The sequence below is a fragment of the Patella vulgata genome, chromosome 5 (assembly GCF_932274485.2).
Source record: "Patella vulgata chromosome 5, xgPatVulg1.2, whole genome shotgun sequence".
Taxonomy (NCBI): Eukaryota; Metazoa; Mollusca; class Gastropoda; family Patellidae; genus Patella; species Patella vulgata.
Window position 1 is genome coordinate 36,841,574 of NC_065883.2, and position 26,257 is coordinate 36,867,830.

The window sequence follows — 26,257 nt, forward strand, 5'->3', positions numbered from 1 at the left end:
TATGACGACAGACATTTGATTAACCAATCAGCATTGATGTTACTAGTGGATTACCAACAGTTCCGTGCAAAACACGCCTAAAGCTCGCCGTAACAAACCGTTTCATTGGCTTATCCCTGACACCATTCAGTAATTTCAGAACACGAGTTAAATAACAACTCTTCCAGATCCAAGTATAGTAAAGACAAGTAAAACGAAATTTTGAACTATAAAAACGAAACGAAATAGGATCTGTGTTTTAACCAGATTGTGTCAGAGTTATGGCCCTTGATCACTTTGAAAAATCTTGTGGACGCTCTAGAGGCTACCGTTATTATCCGATTGATTTTAAATTTATACACAGTGTTAAAGGTCATGAGACGAAGAAGTTTATTCATTTTCAGTGATTTTCGATAATTACTGCCAGAGTTATGGCCCTTGATCACTTCAAAAAATCTTGTGAATGCTCTAGAGGCTAAAGTTAATATTGACTTTAAATTTATACACAGTGTTTGAGGTCATGAGACGAATCTTATTGATTTTCAACAATTTCCGATAATTACTGCCAAAGTTATGGCCCTTGATCACTTTGAAAAATCTTGTGATGCTCTGGAGGCTAAAGTTATTATCTGATTGTCTTCAGATTGATACACAGAGTTTAAGGTCTTGAGACGAACAAGTATGTTGATTTTCAATGAATTTTTATGACTTGAACAGCTAAATCCATGAAATTATGGCAATACTATATACCAGAAAACACCTGAAAACACCAGAAAACAACCAGAAAACAACCGGAAAACACCATTTTATACTGAATACCGGAAACACACACTAAATACCGGAAAACACACTAAATACCGGAAAATACCCTAAATAGGAAACCTGGAGACTGGCACCCTAAATAGGTAACCGGGAGCCTGGTCCTCTGTGTGCCTGGGTTAGGGTTAGGGTTAGTTTCCGGTTTATAGTATAGCCAGCCCTTCTCCGGGTTACCTATATAGGGTGGTTTCCCGGTATTTAGTGTGTTTTCCGGTATTTAGTGTTTTTCCGTTTTTTTCCGGTATTCAGTATAAAACGGTGTTTTCCGGTAGTTTTCAGGTGTTTTCCGGTATATAGTATAGCCCATGAAATTAAAAGTTTCGTATACTAAACGTTAGCATAGGGCAGACCTTTATACAAACTAAACTAATGCTAATGGTTTTCTGATAATTACTTCATGAGTTGTTACTCTTAATCAGATTTTAGTGTATTATAAATGTTTCATTACCGAAAAAAGTAAAAATATGCAACAACACTTGTTGACTCCCCAGACGACTTAGCTGCTGCGGGAGTATGTTTCGTTGCCTGGCAACCTATCTTGATGAAACACAAAACATTATATCCCAAAGATCTCGGTTTCTTTTAATATGCACACATAATGAACCATAAGTTCATGGATTATGGTCCCTGATTGTAAGGAAAAATCATGATTTTAGCTTGTTGAGCCTCCTAGAGGTCACAATTTTTATCTGATTTTAAAAATCGTTTAGATAGATCATCATTACACCCTGATGATGGTTGAGTTTGACTGTCTGACAAAATTGCCACTCCTTGAAGCAAATAGTGTAAAAGTATGTAATACCAAGGTTGTGAACCTTCTAGAGGTCATAATATTTATCCGATTTTAACGAAACTCAAAATAAATGTTCCCACAGATCTTGATTCCTTTTGATATTTGCACATATCACCACACAACTTCCTGGATTATGGCCCCTGAATGTAAGAAAAGTGATATGTTTGGCTTGTTCTCTGTCCATCTCGCGCAGAATGTGGGTGTATCTTGCATGGCAACCACTAAGGGTTTTTCTTGGTAGACAGTGGGTCTTTATACTGCAGCAATGTCCCCCATTAAATACTTTGTTGATAATGTTATGTTTATGATTTATAGATGTGTAGAATTAGATTGTTGGGATGGTAGAAATGAAGATCAAGAACCAATTATAACACATGGTAAAGCTATGTGTACAGATATCCTTTTTAAAGTTAGTATATTTGGATACAGTCTTAGGCCCATATTTTCGAACAGTGTCTAAAATTATCTGTGATTAGGTCTAATCATTAACTAGCTACTAGCTAGTTAGAGATTAGTGGTTGACTAAGTTTGGTATTCTCAAAAGTCAGATTAGCTAATCTTTGAATACAATTTTTTGTAATCAACGATTAAAATTCACGTTTAAACTTTGATTATATTTAAACATTTAATCAATGATTAAATATAATCAATGATTAAATATAATCAATGATTAAATATAATCAATGATTAAATATAATCAATGATTAAATATAATCAGTGATTAAAAAGGTTTTTATCATTGATAAAGGGACCCAATTACAGGAAGTAGATTAAAAAAGTACATGTTTTTTCCATCCTAGGGTCTGTGAAATTATTTTTGGGGTCCGCTAAGTCAAAGGGGTTCATGTGGGGGGGGGGGGGGGGCAGGAAAGAAATAAAATGTATGAAAATGAAAGTCAAGAAAAAATAGAGTTCGGATATTTTTAGTATTCAAAATGAAATGAAATGAAATGGTGGTTTAACCTCCCACTGTTCTGCTCCGACTGGGCTAAAGGAGATGCCATACAGTGTGCTATGACGAAAATTTTTCCCGGACAGTGGTGGTTATACCAAAATCTAACTGGCAAGGGTTATTTTACATGCGCCCCAATGTGTACACAGTACTTCGGTTTATTATCCAATCCAAACGACTCTACGTTGTCCCTACCTAGGCCCTCCGTCCTGCACCCCCGTGGTTCCCTTTTACTGTTTAGTAATCGAAAAATTAATTTCTATTGTTAATTATCAAAGTTACATTTGTTCTCCTGACCAATAGAAGCGCAGGAGCAGATTAATCTTATGCCCCCTCTTTTCTATTAAAATCCGAAATTAGCACTATTTGTCTATTTTGCATAAACTTTTTTTAGAGTTCTCGTAATACTAAATTTTCCCAAATTGTAGTGGGATTCTGGTTTTCTTCGGATATGGAAGATTTTGGAAGATTACAAAATAATTATTATTTATAACAAATTTTACGAGTTGCTTGACCTATTGAGACACAAGAAATATGCATTTTTATACGCCCACATTTTCATGTGGACATATATTGTTGTCGCCCCTGTCCGTCCATCCACAATTTGTTTGTGGACACTCTACAGGTCACAATTCTTATCCAATTTTGACGAAACTTGAAATATAGGTTTATCTCCAAAAGATCTTGGTTGCTATTGATATTGGCATGTATCGGATCGAAACTTCATGGATTATGGCCCCTGTTTGTACGAAAAATCATGTTTTTAGCTTGTGGAACCTATAGAGGTCATAATTTTTATCCGATTTATAAAAACGTATTATTATATCACCGTTACACCATAAGGATGGCTGAGTTGGAATTTCGTGAAAATCGGCCCAAAACTGACAGATAAAATGACCGCCCTTCGTTCTTGGAACTTGAAATGTAAGTTTATAACCCAAAGATCTCGGTTCCTTTCGATATTCGCGCGTATCGGACCGTAACTTCCTGAATTATGGCCCCTGATTGTACGAAAAATCGCGTTTTTAGCTTGTGGACCCTATAGAAGTCATAATTTTTATCCGATTTAAAAACCCGTACAACCAGGGGCCATCATCCAGTATGTTACAGTTCGACATGCGACAATATCAAAAGGAACCAAGATCTTTGGGATATAAAAGTATATAATATAAAAGTTTCATCAAGTCAAATAAAAATTGTGACATTAACCTGTTAAGCGTGACGTTTTTAAAACGTTCACTACCCCCTATTGTGTAATTAATTTGACGAAGTGACGAAGAACTATGTACTATGTTCTAAGAATAGGTTGGGGAAAATACCTCCAAGGCGTTATATTACACCCTACACACAGTGAGTGGCAGTTGTCCAGGATGTAATATAACGTCTTACACATGCTGCGATCGTGGGGGAATTCCCAAGGGAATCCCTCAAGTGACGATTTATGTTCTAAGAATAGGTTGGGGAAAATACCTCCAAGGTGTTATATATTACGCCCTACACACAGTGAGTGCCAGTTGTCCAGGACGTTATATAACGACCTACGTACTTAATGGTTTAAGAGGGACTACAAGATTAAAACATGTTTTTTCGTATTTTCAGGGATCATAATTCAGGTAGCTACGATGTGATATGCACGAATATCGAAAGGAACCGAGATCTTTGGGATATAAACATACATTTTAAGTTTCATCAAAATAGGATAAAAATTATGTTTCTAGAGTGTCCACAATCTTGGAATTACATACTTTTACACTATTTGGGTATGAGGAGTGGCCATTTTCTCCGGCAGTTTCGCTCTGATTTTCATGGGTGATATAGTGAAACGGTTTTTAAAATCGGATAAGAATTGTGACCTCACAATATGTGCGAATATCGACAGGGGCCGAGATCTTTGGGATCTAAACATAATTATTTTAAGTCTCATGAAAATCAGGTATAAATTGTGACCACGAGGGTGTCCACAACCTTGGAATTACATACTTTTACACTATTTGTGTACGAAAAGCGGCCATTTTGTCCGGCAGTTTCGATATATTAAAACGTTTTTAAAAATCGAATAAAAATTGTGACCACTTGAGGGGCTACAAGCTAAAAACACGACTTTTTGTACAATCATGGGCCATAATCCAGCAAGTTAAGATCCGATATGCGAAAATATCGAAAGGAACCATGTTCCTTGGGTTATAAACATACCTTTTAAGTTTCATCAAAATCGGATAAAAATAGTAACCTCCAGTGTCCACAAGCTAAAGACGTGATTTTTCATAAATTCAGGGGCCATAGTCCATGAAGTTACGGTTCGATACATGACAATATCGACAGGAGCTGAATTCTTAGGGATATAAACCTATATGTCAAGTTTTGTTGAAAATGGATAAAAATTGTGACCTATAGAGTGCCCATAAACAAATTTTTGATGGACGGGCGGAGAGGGGCGACAACAATATACGTCCACACGAGAATGTGGGGGTACAAAAATAGCGAGGTGTTCCTATTTTTATTATGTGCGGATTTGAATATTTTGTTGACACGTGATTTTTAATTGTGGTATGAATCCGTCTGCTTTAATAACGATAAGAGTTATACCCCTTTATTTTCGGTAAAATGTCCGGACGTCCACAAATTGTTTGTGGACTCTCTACATGTCACAATTCTTGTCCGATTTTGACGAAACTTGAAATATAGGTTTATTCCAAAAGATCTCGGCTGCTTTCGATATTGGCATGTATCAGATCGAAACTTCATGGATTAATGGCCCCTGTTTGTATAAAAAATCATGTTTTTAGCTTGTGGGCCCTATAGAGGTCACAATTTTTATCCGATTTTGTTGAAACTTGAAATGTAAGTTTATAACCCAAAGATCTCAGTTCCTTTCGATATTCGCGCATATCGGATTGTAACTTCCTGGATTATGGTCACTGATTGGTCGGAAAATCACATTTTTAGCTTGTGGATTCCCTAGAGGTCACATTAAGACAGATATATGTATGATATATTAAGGACATGGATTTGAAATGCACCCAATTAAGAAATAAAATGGTAGATTGTGCCTTAGCGGAATTTTCACTAGCTCAGTGAACATAACTACAGGTATATGATTGCTTGTCAGCGATGTTTACATATTAAGGATTAATGTTATTGTTGCCAGATGAACTTATTTCCAGAGTTTCTAAGATAGAGGGGTGGGGTGGGAGTGTTAAAAGAAATAACTAATTTGCGCATGCAGCATGCAAAACGAAGCAGGAGTAGTAGTTAGGGCTGTACGATATTCTCGATATAGTCATTTATCGCGATATGGTATTTTCACACCCAACTACGATATCATGTGGCCAAAAATCGTCGATATAGTGGTTTATCCAATATCGCCAAAAAACTTCAAATATCGAAAAAAATTATCATAAAAATAGATAATTAATACACTATACAGCAGTGGAAATTAGGCGACGGCAATAAACTATAATAAAACTAATGTTTTAAAAATCGTTAAATGTTGAAAACACTTGCGCAGTGTCTGCAACCGTTTTTCACTGCATCGTGTATGCGTTGTCAGTTGTTGCTACATGTAAAGCTTAGGCCTGCTAAACGACTGAAATTTCCCACTACCGCGGATAATTACCAGGCTATAAATAGGTTGCCATATTTTTAAAAAATGAATATTTTTAGAAAACTCTACGAAACTTAATTTCTGAAAGCAAGAATAAAACGATTTATAAATAGATTACTGTCAATGTTAGGCCAGGAATACCGCAGCTAATCGAATGCTTGAATGGAAGATAGTCCGGATCATTTAGTATTTGTTAAACTGTTTGAACTTACAATACAAGACTTGAAGACTGCATCTACTTACTTCCGCTGCACATGATATTTGCGAATTTTCTTACACAAGGTCACAAGCAGACGCTTGCAGGCACCTTTTAGAAGACATCAGCGGTTGTATTTAATTTAATTATATGTACAGGCATAAGTAATGTCTCCTGTTATTGTGTTAAAAAGCATTGAAACGTTTTTATCCAAAAAGAATGTTGTTTTGTTCATTTTAATAAATCTATTATAAAGTGTATGAATAAATCAATTCTTACCCACAATTCTTACTCACACTGTAGTCAGCTTTATTGCATTTATATTTAAAGTAGCTAAGTCTCTAACTCAACATCATCCAAAGTATTCGACATTGAAAACACGAATCATTTTTCAATTTAAATCAACATTGATGTTACGATCTTACCGGGAAAAGATAGGCCTTTGATATCCAATATTTCAGACAAAATAAACATTTTGCCATTGGTACACGAATCGTGTACCATAATGTGTTTCAGCGCCATTTGTAACAAGGGACTCGAAGAATGTGGCTAGACATATTCCGCAAGTCATGTCAAACGGTAATGCCATATTCTTATCTGGACATCATGCGCAGTAATTACTATCGGTGTAGATTGGAATAACTAGATGCCAGATGTTGCCATTCGATTGCGACTGCTGGTGTATTTCGCCGGACATAACTGATTTGAAATAAGAGTAAAAACGGAAACGATTCAATGTAAATCAGTTTATATACATTCATATTACATTATTATATGCGTTACCACCCATTTGTGTCAATTTCTAGGTCCAAAATATTAGAGATTTAGCTCCTTTAACTATATCAATGAAACAAATGCCAATATCGATATCGTCCCTTTTTGCAATATCGTACAGCCCTAGTAGTAGTACTGCAAAATTTATCGCATTGCACGTCACATCCCTCCCACTAGGCAACCTTGCGGAGAAGCAACGCTGCCGTTGGACGACTTCCTTGATAGGACAGATGACTTCAAGCCAAGGGGTGCAGAGGGGAATACTGGCTCAAGCGAGGAACGGTTGTTCTGGCCGCCTACGCTTGATTACCGGTGAAAGCCGACACAAAGGCCTTTCCCTCTTGATTCACTTTGAGCCTTCTGCGGCTCTCGGTTTCACGTCCCCTGTTCTCTCGAGCAAGTCGACCAACAGCAGCGTCGCTTTGCCACACAGGACCCTAGTGGGAGGGATGAGACGTCCAATGTGGGCAATGTTTCGGCACAATTACTACGCTTGTATCGTTTTGCATACTGCTACTGCATTCCACGTTTTTTTCTTGTCATCCAGTTTTTCGTGTCCTCCGAGGACTACAGACTTTTCTAACAAGACTTGTGCCATTAAAGTAGACGTCGCAAATTAGTTGTTACTTCTATCCCCTCTATCTTAGAAACTCACCCAAATCCTCTTCCATCCGCTGTATTGCAACGCAATCAACACTATTAAAAAATTTACTCTGGGATAATCCTTTATTGCAAAGTTCAATTAATATGTAAACCCCATTGACAAGCAATCGTATACCTGTAGTTCTGTTCACTGAGCTAGCAAAAATTCAGCTAAAGCATAATCATTTCTTATACAATATTAAAGATACATTATGTAAGATTTAGATAAAGAGCTGGTCGTTCTTGCAATAATAGTTCAAAACCAGCGGCTGCCAGGCAGGATACGCCCACATTTTGCAATTGATGTATAGAGAACAAGCTAAACAAAAAGCGTTTTTTCGTACAATCAGGGGCCATAATTCAGGAAGTTACCATCTGATATGCGCAAATATCGAAAGGAACCAAGATCTTTGGGTTATAAACTTACATTTCAAGTTTTATCAAAATCAGAAGAAAATTGTCACCTCCATAGGGTCCACAACCTTGATATACCATATTTTTATGCTATTTGAGTACGAGGGGCGGCCATTTTGTCTGTCAGTTTTGGTCCGATTTTTACGAAATTTGAATTCAACCATCCTTAGGGTGTAACGGTGATATATTCAAACGGTTTTTGAAATCGGATAAAAATTATAACCTCTATAGGGTTTGGATTATAAACTTACATTTCAAGTTTAATCAAAATCAGAAGAAAATTATGATCTCTAGAGAGTCCACAACCTTGATATATCATATTTTTACGCTATTTGAGTTTGAGGTGCGTCCATTTTGTCTGTCAGTTTGGGTCCGATTTTTACGAAATTCGAATTCAACCATCCTCAGGGTAACGGTGATATATTCAAATGGTTTTTGAAATTGGATAAAAATTATAACCTCTATAGGGTCCACAAGCTAAAAACGTGATTTTTTGTACAATCAGGGACCATACTTCAGGAAGTTACAGTCCGATATGCGTGAATATCGAAAGGAACCAAGATCTTTGGGTTGTAGCTTATATTTCAAGTTTCATCAAAATCAGAAGAAAATTGTGACCTTTAGAGCGTCCACAACATTCATACCTTATTTTTACGCTATTTGAGTACGAAGGGCAGCCATTTTTTCTGTCAGTTTTGGGCCAATTTTTACGAAATTCGAATTCAACCATCCTTAGGGTGTAACGGTGATATATTCAAACGTTTTTTTAAATCGGATAAAAATTGTGACTCCTATGGGGTCCACAAGCTAAAAATGCGATTTTTCATACAATCAGGGGCCATAATTCAGGAAATTATGGTCCGATAATCGAAAATCGAAATTAACCGACATCTGTGGGTTATAAACATGCATTTCAAGTTTCATCAAAATCAGATGAAAATTGTGACCTCAAGAGGGTACACAACCCTGATACACAATATTTTGACACTATTTGTGAACGAGGGACGGCCATTTTGTCCGCCAGTTTCAGTTCGATTTTTACGAAATTCGAACTCAACCCTTCTTGGGTGTAACAGTGATATACTAAAAAGTTTTTTTAAATCGGATAAAAATTATGACCTCTATAGGGTTCACAAGCTAAAAACGCGATTTTTTGTACAATCAGGGGCCATAATTCAGGATGTTACGATCGAAAGGAACTGAGATCTATGGGTTATAAACTCATATTTCAAGTTTCAACAAAATCGGATAAAAAATGTGACCTCTATAGGGTCCACAAGCTAAAAACGTAATTTTTCGTACCATCAGGGGCCATAATCCATGAAGTTTCAGTCCAATACATGCCAATATCAAAAGCAATCAAGATCATTTGGAGATAAACCTATATTTCAAGTTTCGTCAAAATGGGATAAGAATTGTGACTTGTAGAGTGTCCACAAACAATTGTGGACGCCCGGACGGACAGAGGCGACGGCAATATATGTCCACATGAAAAATGGGCGTATAAAAAGATAATGCAAAATGAATATATTGAAATTTTCTGGGCAACGATATTAGCCTTTGAAGGTTTGACAAGATGTGTGCACAGAATGTAACCACCGTACTGGTTGTTCGAGGCTTAGCCTCGCTTTACCATTTTTAATTTAAATGGCCAAACCGTTCTAATCTACAAACAATGACTTCACTACGATGTTGTGGCTAATTCAGGCTAACATTAAACAGCTTTTAAATCGTGGATAACTTCCAACATATTCTGTACCAGTTCTCCTTCTCATAAATGTAGTTCCTTCGTAGACATGGGTCTGCTTTTTGAAAATTCTAGCAGCCTCTGTTCAAGTTTAAGAAATTTTACTAACGGGTCTTCAGTAGGTTTGCACCAAGTTGAAAAATGGCGATATGTGTATACTTTTCCAATGAACTAATAAAGCAAAGATACGCTAAGCAGTAAATCTTATGCAAAAACCGATAGGAAAGCAAACATGGATAGGATAAACCAGCACACGGCAGTTTTCATCAACCCTTCCTCGAAGTGTCAAATTTGACAATGAACCCCTCTCACGTGTATGCCGCTATTGCGTGTCGCACTTGCAGCTCAGTGGTTCGGTTGGGGCGATAAGTTCTTCATCTGTGAACATAACTCTCAAAGCATGTCAAGTGTCCATGACTATTTATCATATCACAACCTGCATAGGTATTTGTATTTCAATATCCTGATAATACTGCCAGAGTTATGGCCCATGATCTCTTTGAAATAACTTGTGGACACTCTAGAGACTAAAGTTAATATTATAATGTAGACGTGTTATGCCCTCGACCCAGCCTCTGTGTGTGTGTGTGCGTGTGTGTGTGTAGGTCGTCTACAGGGTGCAATTCTTAATGGATTTTCTTGAAACTAGGCATACTTATTCTGTATACCCTAAGAGTCATCAGTTGTTTTATGGTGCATGCCCAACCCCCAGGGGCAGAGCCACGCCCATTTTCTCTTTGTGTGTCTGTGTGTCGCCTGTAGGCCGCAATTATCTTGAAACTTTTCATACTTATTCCTTATACCTTTAGAATGATCTCTATTATTTTTGGTGCATGCCTGACCCCCAGGGACAGAGCCACGTCAATTAGTGTGTCTGTGTTGCCTACAGGCCACAATTTTTAACAGATCCTCTTGAAACTTTGCATACCTATTTCTTATACCCCAAGGATGGTCCCTATTGTTTTTGATGGATGACCAACCCAGGGTTCTTAATCCATTTTGAAAGGAACCGGCCAGAATTGGGTCAAATGAGGTCCCGGTAGGAACTGGGTTTTAAAATTTGAAGCTTCCATTCCTTTTAATATAAACAGACTTCAACAAAAATAATTCTTGGTAATTTGTTATGAGGAAATATTTTTGTATTTCTATGTAGATATATCAGCGTATTTTGTTATACAATCAATTATACGAAAATATCTGCTCCTCTTAGCTTATATTTTTTTTTTTTTATATAATTACAAGAAAGTGTGTAAAAATGTAATCCATCGTGAGTTTGCATTTTTTTTTTATGTAAATATTTCAATTATTATTAAAAATTTGTTCAGTGTAATATTACGACTATTAAAAGAAAGTTTGTTCTTTCTTCTAGTCCCTCTGTTCGTTAATTTCTGAGTCTTTCAACTCACTCCCTTGTCGTGCCAGTTTTCCCTTTTTGTCTTTTGCCTTTTGTTAAACTCAATGGGGGTGGATGGAGGGGTGGTTTCATGACATGTTACATGTAATTGCAACTTCCGTGTAGATCTTATTGTCCTTGATGTAGATGGTGCTGTTGATTTTAAAGGTTGTGTTGCATTAGTAGCTTCAGGCATAGTTGGTACAGTAGGTGGTGGGGGTTGTCAATACCGGGTAATGAATCTAATGATTCTACCTGGCATGTCCGACACAAAAATGGTAGATCCGTTCTAGTTTTAACTAATCTCAAATAGACTGCTTTCGAAATACCTGTAAAACTAAAATGCAAGTAAATTAGTAAGGTTTTCCAGAGTTCATATAAAATTCTAGACTGTCTAATTAAAATTAATAATTACACACAAGAAATTTTTCTGATCGGTCCCAACTCCAGAAATAAATCTTATGAATGATTTATTTAGCTTGAGTTGATATTACTGACTGAGGGTGAAACTTCAAATAATCAGTTCTATGATCAATCAATAATAATAATAAAAAATGCAGCTTGGTGAAAGCATGCCAAGATTAGGCCTATAATCAAAGCTAAGAATGAAGACAATCATCTAATTTTAAAGATAATCAGACAGTTTGATCCCAAAATTAGGTAACCAGGCAAAGCCAGTGATAATCAATTTACTCTAGGCGAAGTTTTATTAGTAGTAATAGTAATAGTAGTCCAACGGTATGATCAACAATGACAACGGGTATCGAAATTCTAATCATTCACTGCGCAATTTGTCCAAGATTTTAAAGCCTTGAGAGTATAAGTAAATAATATAAACCTACCGGAAAGAATGGAATCATCATTTGGGATGCATGGTAGCAGTTTATGCTTTCTAAAAGTTAAACCTTCAGTCATATCTATCATATCATAGCGAGAAGCGATCTGTCAATAGTAAGGTGACATCTTACGCATGCGCGACAATGGGATTCCCCTTTTTATACGCCCACATTGAAATGTGGTGGTATATTGTTGTTGCCAGAGTTATGGCCCTTGATCACTTCAAAAAAATCTTGTGGACGCTCTATATGCTAAAGTTAATATCGGATTGACTTTAGATTTAAACACAGTGGTTAAGGTCATGAGACGAAGAAGCCTATTGATTTTCAGCGATTTCTGATAATTACAGCCAGAGTTATGGCCCTTGATCACTTTGAAAAATCTTGTGGACGCTCTAGAGGCTAAAGTTAATATCCGATTGACTTTAAATTTATACACAGTGGTTAAGGTCATGAGACGAAGAAGCCTATTGATTTTAAGCGATTTCCGATAATTACTGCCAGTGTTATGGCCCTTGATCACTTTGAAAAATCTTGTGGATGCTCTAGAGGCTAAAGTTAATATCCGATTGACTTTAAATTGGTACACAGTGTTTACGGTCATGAGACAAAGAATCCTATTGACTTTCAGCGATTTCCGATAATTTTTGCCAGAGTTATGGCCCTTGATTACTTTGAAAAATCTTGTGGACGCTCTAGAGGCTAAAGTTAATATCCGATTGACTTCAAATTGATACACAGTGTTTACGGTAATGAGACAAAGAATCATATTGACTTTCAGCGATTTCCAATAATTACTACCAGAATTATGGCCCTTGATCACTTTGAAAAATCTTGTGGATGCTCTAGAGGCTAAAGTTAATATCCAATTGACTTTAAATTTATACACAATGTTTAAGGTCATGAGACGAAGAATCTTATTGATTTTCAACAATTTCCGATAATTACTGCCAGACTTATGGCCCTTGATCACTTTGAAAAATCTTGTGACACTCTAGAGGCTAAAGTTATCATCCGATTGACTTCAGATTGATACACAGAGTTTAAGGTCTTGAGACGAACAAGTATATTGATTTTCAATGAATCTTTATGACTTGAACAGCTAAATCCATGATGTTAAAAGTTTCATATAGCATGGGGCAGAATTTTATAAAAACCAAACAAATTCTAATGGTTTTCTGATAATTACTTAATGAGTTGTTACTCTTAATCAGATTTTAATGTATTAATAATAATAATAATAATAATTTATTTATAGAGCGCCTATAATCCAATACTTAGATTGCTCTATGGCGCTATTACATTATTGTAAAGGTATAAAATATAAAACATCTCAATAATAAGAACATTGCACAATTAGAATAAAATATGGTATACAATAATAAAAAAGTAAACTCTGAAAAAGCTTAAGCATTTAGCAATTAAAATGGCTTTTAAAAAGGTGGGTCTTTAACTTTTTCTTAAAAACAGGCAGGGAAGGGGAATCTTTAATTTCAGAAGGTAACTTATTCCATAGTTTAAAAGCAGCAAAACTATAAGACCTTTCCCCAAATGAGGATTTTGCATGATAGGGCATTAGCAAGTTTTTGTTTTGTGATCTAAGTGTGCGTGTAGGAATATATGGGGTCACTAGTTGTTTGAGGTAGTCAGGTGAGTCTTCAATATTAATGACAGCATATGTTAGAGAGAGTATTTTAAATTCAATTCTGCTAGTAACTGGCAGCCAATGCAGTTGGTATAAAATAGGGGTGATATGTTCACATAGTTTAGTTCTAGTAATGACTCGAGCGGCTTTGTTTTGAATTTTTTGTAATCTATTTAGCTAAGTTCGATATTGAGCATTTTCTGCTCAGGGTAAGCAGAACGATAAGCAATTTGATTGGCCGAGACTTTGGAACACAATAACTCTCCTTTTAATTGAGCTAGAATGTTCAAACTTGGTGTAGGTGTTTATGAGGTCAATGCCTTGATAGAGTGCGAAGATGAGCATTTTCTGCTTATGGTAAGTAGAGATAAGCAATTTGATTGGTTGATGCTTTGGGACATGATAACTTTAGTTCTAATTAAGTGAGAGTGATGAAACTTGGTGTATAGTTTCATTACATCAATACATTGCCTAAGTTCGATGATGAGAATTGTCTGCTTAGGCTAAGGAGCAATAAGCATTTTGATTGGTCAAGACTTTGGAACATAACAACTCTTCTTCTAATTGAGGTAGAATGTTTAAACTTGATGACTGAGTTCAATGATTAACATAACAACTCTGCTTCTAACTTGATGTTGATGTTCGTCTTGACCGAATTCAATGATTAACATATCGAGCTAAAGCTAAGCAGAGATAAGCAATTTCCTTGGTTGATGCTTTGGGACAAGATAACTTTGATTCTATCTGATAGAGAGTGATGAAACTTAGTGTATAGTTGATAATCAGTTTGATTGCTCGATACTTTTGAAAAAAATAGATGTGCGATTAATTAATATGTGTCATCTATTTATTTGGGGATTTTGGCGGGGGACATCAGCCTCACTGTTGGCTTGTTTGTCTACAGGCTGGAATTCTGAATGGATCATCTTGGGACTTATTTTCGTGCATGCCCCAACCTCCAGGGGCGTTATCACTCCCACCTTTTTGTTAAGGGCAAGGGAAAGTGACACCATCTTGTTGCAAACTAGTCTTGACACCAACAATGCTGAACATATTGTTTTCCAACACAAAATAGTGGCCAATGGATACAAAAGCCCAAAATATACTATATTACTCACAATACACTATAAGACTGTCAATACCCCTTTAAATCTTACACCCACGTGTTATCATGTAAACAAACATTTCAATTTTATCACTTTCTTGCCCAATCGCGGTTACACCTACAGACAAAACAATAAAAGTTGGGGATAGCTATTATCTCTCTATTGATTCTCGGATCTATGTAGTACAGTAGTCGAGTCTTAGATGTTTGAGTTGCTTTCCTGTTTCTATGTAGTGTGAGATTTCCGTGTCCTTGCTTCCACGCGGTTAGAGTCCACCATTTTTTTTTCAATCTTGAAAACAACCCTTCATGTCTTTAAATGAGCGATGCGAATACTCGTTAAACTGACAGCCTTTACCGGAAAATTATACCGATATGTAAAGGTTTCATTTACACCACTCTACACACAATTATGCCGTATTTGTAAATTTTTATATTTTGAATTTAAACAATTGCTGAATAAGATTAAGAGTCATTCCACGAGAAAACCATGCAATATCATGCAGATGTTCGAAGGTGCCTACTCCCCAGACAAAATCGCTGATTTCAGAAATCAACCGTTTCCGAGATACTGGCCGATTACGTTTTTCGGCTGATTTTTGCCATTTTTAGGCAAAAATTTAGCTATTTTTTTATCGCACTACTACTTCCGTTACATGACCCTGGCGAACTAGGTTTTGGTTGTTCGTGATAGTCGGGGTCTTACCCGATCACATTATCATGGTAACCAGGTTCAAGTTTATTTTCCATAGGTGTCAGGCGACTACACACGATACGTGTCTGGAGATACCTGAAATGTACCCTATCTTCAGATCAGTATACCCCCACTGGAGCAGGGTTTGCGATAAAAATTAAAATCAATTGATTTGCAGCTTGACCAGTTCTAACAAAAAGAAATAAAATCTTTGTCAGCTAACTTGCAACGGTATGACAATTCGTGTCGAAAGTTACCAAAAACTTGAGTTTTTATTGGTATACATCGGCGGATTATTCAGGTACCCTATCGCCTATATTGTTATTCAAAGGGTCAATATATCAACTCTAGCTCCCCTTCAACCCACTTTGCCAAAATATTCAGTCTCGGTGTGGTTTGGTATCTAGTCTACAAATCCAAGATGGCGTCTCCCAGTGAATATGAATTTTCGCAAATTCTCGATCTAAAATGTCGGTCGTGATTATTTAATTCAAATGATGAAAGTCGACAAAATGGACCCAACTTCCATGAAAATAGCCTATTTGACCTTGACCGTGACCTTCAATCGCGAGGTCATCAGGGATACAATTTGAAGTTCACACGTTGCTCTATCAACAAACCATATCTCATTCGAAAATATCGTAAAATAAAATGAAATGAAATGGGGTTTAACGTCCTACTGTTTTGCTCCGAACTGGGCTAATGAAGACGGGCATACACCATACAGTGTGCTATGAGGGAAATTTTGCCCGGACAGCGGCACTATGGCCTACTCTTATATCGAATTCCAACTGCCAAGGGATCTTTTATGTGAACGCCAATGTGTACACGGGACCTTGGTTTTTTGTTCCATCCGAACGACTAGACAGCTTTCCTTGTCAGCCCCTCCGTCCTGCATCAACGACAAGGGAGAACCACGCCGGAAAATCTGGATGAACTTTCTCGGCCAATGCAGGTTAGCGAGCCAGCGTCTCACCCACTTAGCCACGTGATCTCCCATATCGAAAAACAAATGAGTTAGAGTTGGGATTTCAAAAAAATTTCTTGTTAGACATTTTACCGAAAATAAAGGGGCATAACTCTTATCGTTATTTAAGCAGACGGATTCATACAACAATTAAAAATCTATGTGTCAACAAAATATTTAATCCCGTACGTAATAACAATAGGTGCACCTCGATATTTTTGATATTTAATTCTCCCGTCTTCATTAGCCCAGTTGAAGCAGAATAGTAGGATGTTAAACCCCATTTCATCCCATTCATTTTATTTAATTCCCGTATGGTATTCAAATTTATGTTATTAATATTCGTACAAAATTACGTGTTTTCGTAATACATTGTTTGAATGAAAGCTTGCCGATCCTGCTTCGGCTTCAAATTCACAGCAGTAATATATTCCTTCAAAATAACGTGTCTTTGTTTATACGACAGCAAATGAATGAAGAACTTCCGAAATAAGAATAGTTTGGGATGTCAAAACATTGTTTTCTTCTTTATAAAATGTCAACAAAATATTCAAATCCGCACGTAATATTTTTGTACGCCCACATTTTCGTGTGGGTGTATATTATCGTCGCCCCTGTCCATCCATCCGTCCACCTTTTTGTTTGAACTTATATTGTCATCACCCCTGTCCGCCCGTCTGTCCACAATTTGTTTATGGACACCTTACAGGTCACAATTTTTATCCACTTTCAACAAAACTTGAAATATAGGTTTAAGTCTGTAAGTACTCGCTTACTTTTGATATTGGCATATATCGGACCGTAACTTTGCGGACTATGGCCCCTGATTTTACGAAAAATCATGTTTTTAGTTTGTGGACACTGGAGGTCACAATTTTTATCTGATTTGGATGAAATTTAAAAGGTATGTTTATAAACCAAAGATCTCAGTTCCTTTCGATATTCCCGCATATCGAATGTTAACGTCCTGGATTATGGCCCATGATTGTACAAAAAGTCCCGTTTTTAGCTTGTAGCCCCCTCTAGAGGTCACAATTTTTATTTGATTTCAAAAAACGTTTTAATATACCACTGTTACACGCTAATGATGGTGGAGCTCTAATTTCGTGAAAATCGGATGAAACTGCAGGACAAAATGGCCGCTCCTCGTATGCAAATAGTGTAAAAGTATGTAATTCCAGGGTTGTGGACACGCTCGAGGTCACAAGTTTTGTATGATTTTGATGAGATTTGAAATATATGTTTAGATCCCAAAGATCTCGGTCCTTGTCGATATTTGCGCATATCGCACCGTAACTTCGTAGAATATGACCCCCGATTTTACGAAAAATTGCTTTTTTAGCTTACAGTTCTTCTAGATGTCATAATTTTCAATATATCACCGTTACACCTTAATGACGACTAAGTTCGAATTTCATGAAACTGCCGGACAAAATGGCTGCTCTTCATACGCAAATAGTGTAAGAATATGGAATTCCAAGATTGTGGACACTTTAGATAAGAGAACAGATTCTTTTATCCGATTTTCATATTCACTCATATCACACCGTAACTTCCTGAGTTATGACCCTTGAATATACGAAAAATGGCGTTTTTTTTTTATCTTGTAGTCCCTCTTGATGTCACAATTTTTATTCAACTTGATGAAACTTTTATGTATACTTTTATATCCCAAAGATCTTGGTTCCTTTTGATATTTCATGCATGTCGGACTGTAACATACTGGATGATGGCCTCTGATTGTACGAAAAATTGCTTTTTATTTTGCTTGTTTTCTGTCTATCTCTTGCAAAATGTGGGCGTATCTTGCATGGCAACAGCTTATTCATATTTATTTCCCGTATGGTATTCAAATTTAAGTCTGTAGTATTCCCACAAAATTACGTGCTTTCGTAATACGAAAATTACATTGATAGTTAAATCGCTTCTAAAAGGAATTCAGAACTTCAGCATATGGCATATGACACCGTTAACATATAATACATACAGTAGTTTCGTAGTAAGCACTGCCTTATATGGTGAACGATTTTCATGCGATAATCGAGATCGCGGGAAAGTGCCACTGTAGATGGGAATTTATATATGGTGTCTTAAAAGAAGTAGTTTCATTACGGAAAATAAGTTAAAGGTTTAATAGGATGTTATATACTATTAGGATAATATGTGACATCAAGGACTAGTTTCTACATGCTGTCGGTTGATATCAATGAGATTAAATTGTCCAGCAATGGTGAAACCACCGATGTAATCACGTAGATAAGTTTGATACTCACTCTTATTGGATTGATAAATAGTCCCACAAAAGAGAAGCAATGACTTCTGTTCAAAACTAGATTGATGAAATAGCGTAGGACATGTCCGGAATGTACGTACGAAATACTAACACTTAAAAAGCGGAAAGTCAACGCGAAAAGTGACGAATTTCGCAACTTTCGACACAAATTTTCATACTGTTGAAGGTTAGTTGACAACGATTTTATTTTTTATGTTGTTAGAACAGGTCAAGCTGCAAATAAGACGATTTCCATTTTTATCGCAAACCCTGCTCCAGTGGAGTTATCGCAATTTGTAGAAAGGGTATAATTCAGGTGTCTGCAGACACGTATTTTGTGTAGTGTCATGACACCTACGGAAAGAGAGGTTGCACTGGGTGACCATTATAATATGGCAGGGTGAGACCCGGACTATAATCACCAACCAAAACTTAGTTCGCCATTGGTCGATTAACGGCTATGGCAATGCTACAAAAATGGTCGAAATTTGACCGGAAAATGACGAAAATTAGCCGAAAAACGTAATCGGGCTGTATCTCAGAAACGGTTGATTTCTAAAATCGCCAATTTGGGCTGGGGAGTTGGCTCGTTGGGGCGACCAAACCCTGTAAATATGAACTCAATCGGCCGCCCCCCACCTTCGAACCTTCTGCATGGTTTCTCGTGGAATGGCTCTTAATTCATATCTGAATACAAATGAGGTGTCATTTACGTGATTTGGTAATATTAAAAAATAAATTATTCATAGTCAGCACTTCGTTGAGTGGCAATTCGACAAAGAAAGGTAAATAAAGATGCAGTAAATACTTTTTTACTGATACTATCACAATTATCGATAAATCGGGTGTTAAATCTTAATATTATAGACTATTGGTCATCATTTGCAAGAAGTGTCACATCTTATTCACATGGAGCGTTCTATAATTTGATGAAAACAGAACTGTCAAAATCTAAGCTATCATGGCTGCCGTTGTTAAGTGTTTTTTCTAAATTTTGAATAGATTATTATTCATTTATGTTAGAATAATAAGCATTTTGAGGGTTTGGTATAGAATTTGTAACTTAAATATAACTTTAATAAAAAATATCTTTATGCTTCCAGGCAAAAAGTTTCGAAGGGTGAATTAAAAGAAGTCATAAAAATATTAGCAATGTGTATTCATTAGGCCTATAAAAGTATCTGAAAATAAAAGGAGTTTGGAGGAAAAAAAATTAAGGATATTTGAAAAAAAAAAAAAGTTTGATTATATGCTTCCAGGCAAAAAGTTTCGAAAGGGTGAATTAAAAGAAGTCATAAAAATATTAGCAATGTGTATTCATTAGGTCTATAAAAATATCTGAAAACAAAAGGAGTTTGGAGGAAAAAAATTGAGGATATTTGAAAAAAAAAAAAAAGTTTGATTATATGGACTTGTGCTAAAACAAAGATAGTTTTCAAAATTTGAAATCTTGATGGTTGTAGTGGATATATTCAGACATTTGTGAGACTTTGTGACTTCCCATATTGAGTTGTTTATCCTGTAGCTGCGCAGTGCTGAATAGTATATTTGCTTCATATTTTCCAAAGTTACAAATTCCAAAGTCATTATTTTTGTCCTTCGCCTTTCAAAGAAAGCAGGGGACTATTAAAATGGTTTCGTCCATCTGTCTGTCTGTATGTCCATCGGTCAGTCCGTCTGTCTGTCCGTCCGTCACACTTTTTGGGACACAATAACTCTCTTTCTAATTGAGCTAGAATGTTCAAACTTGGTATAGGTGTTTATTAGGTCAATGCCTTGGTGGAGTTCGAATATGAGCATTTTCTGCTTAGGGTAAGCAGAGATAAGCAATTTGATTGGTTGATGCTTTGGGACACGATAACTTCAGTTATAATTAAGTGAGGGTGTATAGTTTCATTACATCAATACCTTGACTAAGTTCGATGATGAGCATTTTCTGCTCAGGGTAAGCAGAGCGATAAGCAATTTGATTGGCCGAGACTTTAGAACACAATAACTCTACTTCTAATTGAGCTAGAATGTTCACACTTGGCATAGGTGTTTATTAGGTGAATGCCATGATGGAGTTCGAAGATGAGAATTTTCTGCTTAGGTTAAGCAGAGATAAGTAATTTGATTGGTTGATGCTTTAATGGGACACAATAACTTTAGTTCTAATTTAGTGAGAGTGAGGACACTTGGTGTATGGTTTTATCATATCAATACCTTGACTAAGTTCGATAATGAGCACTTTCTGCTCAGGGTAAGCAGAGCGATAAGCAATTTGATTGGCTAAGACTTTAGAACACAGTAACTCTCCTTCTAATTGAGCTAGAATGTTCAAACTTGGTGTAGGCATTTATTAGCTGAATGCCTTGATCTCGTTCGATGATAAACATTTTCTGCTTACGGTAAGCCGAGATATAAGCTATCTGATTGTTTGATGCTTTGGGGCACAATAACTTTGGTTATAATTGAGTGGGAGTAATGAAACTTTGATTATAGATTCATTATATCATTACCTTGACTAAGTTCAATGATGAGAATTTTCTGTTTCGGCTAAGGAGAGATAAGCAATTTGATTGGTCAAGACTTTGGAACATAACAACTCTGCATTTAATTGAGGTAGAATGTTTAAACTTGATGTAGATGTTCATTAGGTGAATGTCTTGACTGAGTTCAATGATTCAAATTTTGAGCTAAAGCTAAGCAGAGCTAAGCAATTACATTGGTCAATGCTTTAGGACAATATAACTTTGATTCTATCTTTGATTGCTTGATACTTTTGAAAAAAATGAATGTGCGATTTATTAATATGTGTCATCTATTTATTTTGGGATTTCGACGGGGGACATCGGCCTCACTATTGGCTTGTTGATTTTCAACCATTTCTTTATTGTTCAGTATGATCTCAAGCACATTTAGATGCCAAAATACAGGCACTACAAATGTCGTGAAAGATTTTTTGAGGTGTTGTGACAATTTTTGTCACTTTACCTTGCCCTTAATATTTAGTCTGTAAATTTGCAAAACAAACCCAATGCCTAGCCTTCTTTGCCTCTTGTAATGTTACAGTCATTGCAGCCATTTCATATTTCATTCTCTTCATTTTAAAAAGTACCATGTCAATCAAGAACGAGGACATATATTGTAGCGTAGCGATGCTCTTGTTATACAATTTTGATGAGACTTGAAATGTATGTTTATAACCCAAAGATCATGGTTCCTTTCAATATTCATGCATATCGGATCGTAACTTCCTGGATTATGACCCCTGATTGTAGGAAAAATCACGTTTTTAGCTTGTGGTTCCTTTAGAGGTCACTATTTTTATCCAATTAAAAAAAAACGTTCGAATATATCACTGTTACACCATAATGATGGGTGAGTTCAAATTTCATAAAAATCGAACCGAAAGTGTCCGACAAAATGGCCGCTCCTCATACGCAAATGTAAAAGTACATGTGTGTATATCAAGGTTGTGGACCCTCTACATGTAGAGGACACAATTTTGATCCGATTTTGTTGAAACTTTAAATTTATGTCTATATCATAATCTGTTAAGTGGCATTTAGCGATTGGGAAACACATTAACAGAACACAATTTTTATGGGAAACAATCACTGGTGTTTTTCTAGAAGCACGATGTTTGACAAGTATCCTCTTATCGTTATTGTGTTTGATAACGATAAGAGGATACTTGTCTAAACGTTATGCTTTTAGAATAAAACCAGTGATTGTTTCCCATAAAAATTGTGTTCTGTTAATATGTTTATATCACAAAGATCTTGGTTCTTTTCGATAATCGTGCATATCAGAACTTAACTTCCCGGATTATGGCCCTAGATTGTTCGAAAAATCGCATTTTTAGCTTGTGATCTCTCTAAAGCCCTAAAGGTCATAATTTTTATCTGATCAAAAAAAAAAACGCTTAAATATATCATCGTTGCACCCTAAGGCTGGTTGAGTTCGATTTTCGTGAAAATCCGACCAAATCTGCTTGACAGAATGGACGCTCCATGTACTCCATAGATTAAAAGTATGTATTACCAAGGTTGTGGACCCTCTATAAGTCACAATTTTTTATCCGATTCTGATGAAACTTGAAATGTATGTTTATAACCCAAAGATCTCCGTTCCTTTCGATGTTGGCATGTATCGGACCGTAATTTCCTGGTTTAAATATATCACCGTTACACCGTAATGATGGTTGGGTTTGAATTTTGTGAAAATTGGACCGAAACTGCCCAACAGAATGATTGCTCCTGAAAAGGATAGATCAATTGAGTTGAAACAAACTTTTGCCACCAGCAAGTACAATCAGTGAATGAATCATAGACCTAAGAACTGCAACTGTAGTGTTCTTATTGTATTCGTACCAGACCATCTTGTGAACCTACTCATTGAAATCACCAGAAATGGACAAAACTGAAAGGACCAACCCCAACACAGATAAATGCTTACATGGTCTCCACTTTAGGGGATGATGCCCCTTCCTTTTCCACATGAAATGGTGATGGTTGATCGACGATTGACCACTCGAGATATTGCCAATGTTGTGGGCATCTCTCATGAGTGGGTTAGTAATGACAAAGCTCTTGACTGCAGATCAGAAACGTGTCAGATTCTTGATGTCACATGACAATCTGCGCCGTTATGAAGCAGATCCTGATCATGTTTTGGCCATGGATGAGACCTGTTTTCAAAAATGAAAAAGGAACTAGCCATCGTCATTTTCCTAGTAATGATGACATCATGTCAACTGTGAACAACTTTTTTAGGCTGGCTGAAGAAAATGTCTTCCAGACCGGCATCCAGGCCTTGTAACCCTGTATGAGACCAGTTTCCAAAAGTGAAAAAGGAACTAACAGGTCGTCATTTTCCTAGTAATGAGGATGTCATGTCAGCTGTGAACAACTTTTTTTAGGGTGGCTGAAGAAAATGTCTTCCTGACCGGTATCTAGGACGTGCAATGTCATTGGCAAAAGTGTGTACACGTCGAAGAGGACTGTTAGTCCAGGTTATAATTGAGGGTGGTGCCACCTGGAGAGGTAGAAATTCTCATGTGGATTTTCTAGACCAGTTTTTTATTCTGAACAAGAATATATGTGGTAAACAGGCTATATCCTGAACCTTTTTCCGTGAGGGCACTTTTCTCAAAATTGCCGCAAAAATCGCATATATAGTGGCTATGTGGGTTAAATAAGTAAGCATTTGTACAGGTCTTTCACATATAGGCTTAGAACTTATATTTCATGTTCAGATTTTTGAATTCTGATTAGTTCTAAAATTATGGCCCTTGATCTACCTTAAATGTATCGAGTATGTTCTTTGTTTCGATAGTTATGATGAATAATAATAACAATTTCTGATAATTACTTACAGAGATAGTTCTTTAATCATGTTTAAGAATCATCTCAACGCACTAACAGTATGGTGTACTGATTTCCTTTTTTTTTTTATAGTTCGACTTGACTGGTGTGTCCGTATGTTTCGTTGCCTGGCAGCCCATCATTTAATTTTACAATTTGTGTTTTTCCCTTTCCAGGATGTAATAATGGCAATCAAAGAAACTGCATTTGTAACTTCTGAATATCCTGTTATTTTATCATTTGAAAATCATTGCAGGTAATATTTCTGATAGTATTGAACATTCAGTTACATTAATCATATGAAGTAAATGTTTAAATTTATGAACCTGTTTTAGCTAGTAAATAATATCAGATTATCTTAAATTTACTATTTCCAAAGCCAATGTTCAATTATTACTGATTGGGACAATTTATGGCATAATGTAAGTATATATTTTAGCAAGCAGAATATTTTAATAATATCTATGCTGTGTCCCCAGGACTATTGATATTATTACCTTCCTTTTGTTTTCCAAATTTATATTATTTTGGGTTATGTTGATTTTTTTGGGGTATTTTTCAGCAAATTTCAACAGTATAAGATGTCCAAGTATTGTGAAGATATTTTGGGTGATTTCTTGTTGAAACGGCCTATAGAAGGTGTACCAGTAAGTTATGGAAGTGTTAATACATTGTATTGACTTTTCTAGCTATAAAACTAGAATATAAAGCATATATTGTTTGAAAATTTAAAACAGAAATTTGAAGAGGACCTGATATTCTTAGAAATATTGATATAATTGGCATAAATGTAAGATAGTCTGCTAAAGTTATCAAATCTTACTGTATATACCTGCCTATACTATAAGACACCACCATGTATATGATGCAGGGTGAGTTCAGTGGTGCAGTTAGAGAAAAACTTGGTTCAAAATACTACAGGTAGACATCTACATCTAGCATATAACTTTTTATACGCCCACATTGAAATGTGGTTGTATATTGTCGTCGCCCCCCCCCCTCCGTCCGGCCGGCCGGCTCTAGGGGCTAAAGTTAATATCCGATTGACTTTAAATATATATACAGTGTTTAAGGCCATGAGATGAAGAAGCCTATTGATTTTCAGTGATTCCCGATAATTACTGCCAGAGTTATGGCCCTTGATCACTTCAAAAAATCTTGTAAACGCTCTAGAGGCTAAAGTTAATATCCAATTAACTTTAAATTTATACACAGTGTTTAATTTCATGTGGCGAAGAAGCTTATTGATTTTCAGCAATTTCCGATAATTACTGCCAAAGTTTTCCGGCGTGGTTCTCACTTGTCAGTGATGCAGGACGGAGGGGCTGACAAGGAAAGCTGTCTAGTCGTTCGGATGGGACGAAAAACCGAGGTCCTGTGTACACATTGGCGTGCACGTAAAAGATCCCTTGGCAGTTGGAATTCGATATAAGAGTAGGCCGTAGTGCCGCTGTCCGGGCAAAATTTCCCTCATAGCACACTGTATGGCGTATGCCCGTCTTCATTAGCCCAGGTTAGGAGCAGAACAGTAGGACGTTAAACTCCATTTCATTTCATTTCATTTCACTGCCAAAGTTATGGCCCTTGATCACTTTGAAAAATCTTGTGGACGCCCTAGAGGCTAAAGTAAATATCCGATTGACTTTTAAATTTATACACACTGTTTAAGGTCATGAGATGAAGAAGCCTATGATTTTCAGCGATTTCCGATAATTACTGCCAGAGTTATGGCCCTTGATCACTTCAAACAATCTTATAGACGCTCTAGATCTAGAGGCCAAAGTTAATATCCAATTGACTTTAAATTTATACACAGTGTTTAAGGTCATGAGATGAAGAAGCTTATTGATTTTCAGCGATTTCAGATAATTACTGCCAGAGTTATGACCCTTGATCACTTTGAAAAATCTTGTAGACGCTCTAGAGGCTAAAGTTAAAATCCGATTGACTTTAAATTTATACACAGTGTTTAAGGTCATGGGATGAAGAAGTCTATTCATTTTCAGCAATTTTCGATAATTACTGCCAGAGTTATGGTCCTTGATAAATTCAAAAAAGCTTGTGGATGCTCTAG

General features: G+C 36.4%; 1 protein-coding gene across 4 annotated transcripts in view; it reads left to right on the forward strand.

Annotated features, from left to right (window-relative positions):
- The window catches only part of LOC126821498 (1-phosphatidylinositol 4,5-bisphosphate phosphodiesterase beta-4), a 315,174-nt gene that overhangs the window by 154,792 nt on the left and 134,125 nt on the right, over nt 1-26,257 (forward strand). For all 4 annotated transcript variants that reach the window (XM_056100864.1, XM_056100865.1, XM_056100866.1 and 1 more), the window contains exons 13-15: nt 1,907-2,000; nt 24,360-24,439; nt 24,746-24,830. In XM_056100864.1, the coding sequence (XP_055956839.1) occupies nt 1,907-2,000; nt 24,360-24,439; nt 24,746-24,830 (259 nt within the window). The remainder of the gene's footprint in view (nt 1-1,906; nt 2,001-24,359; nt 24,440-24,745; nt 24,831-26,257) is intronic.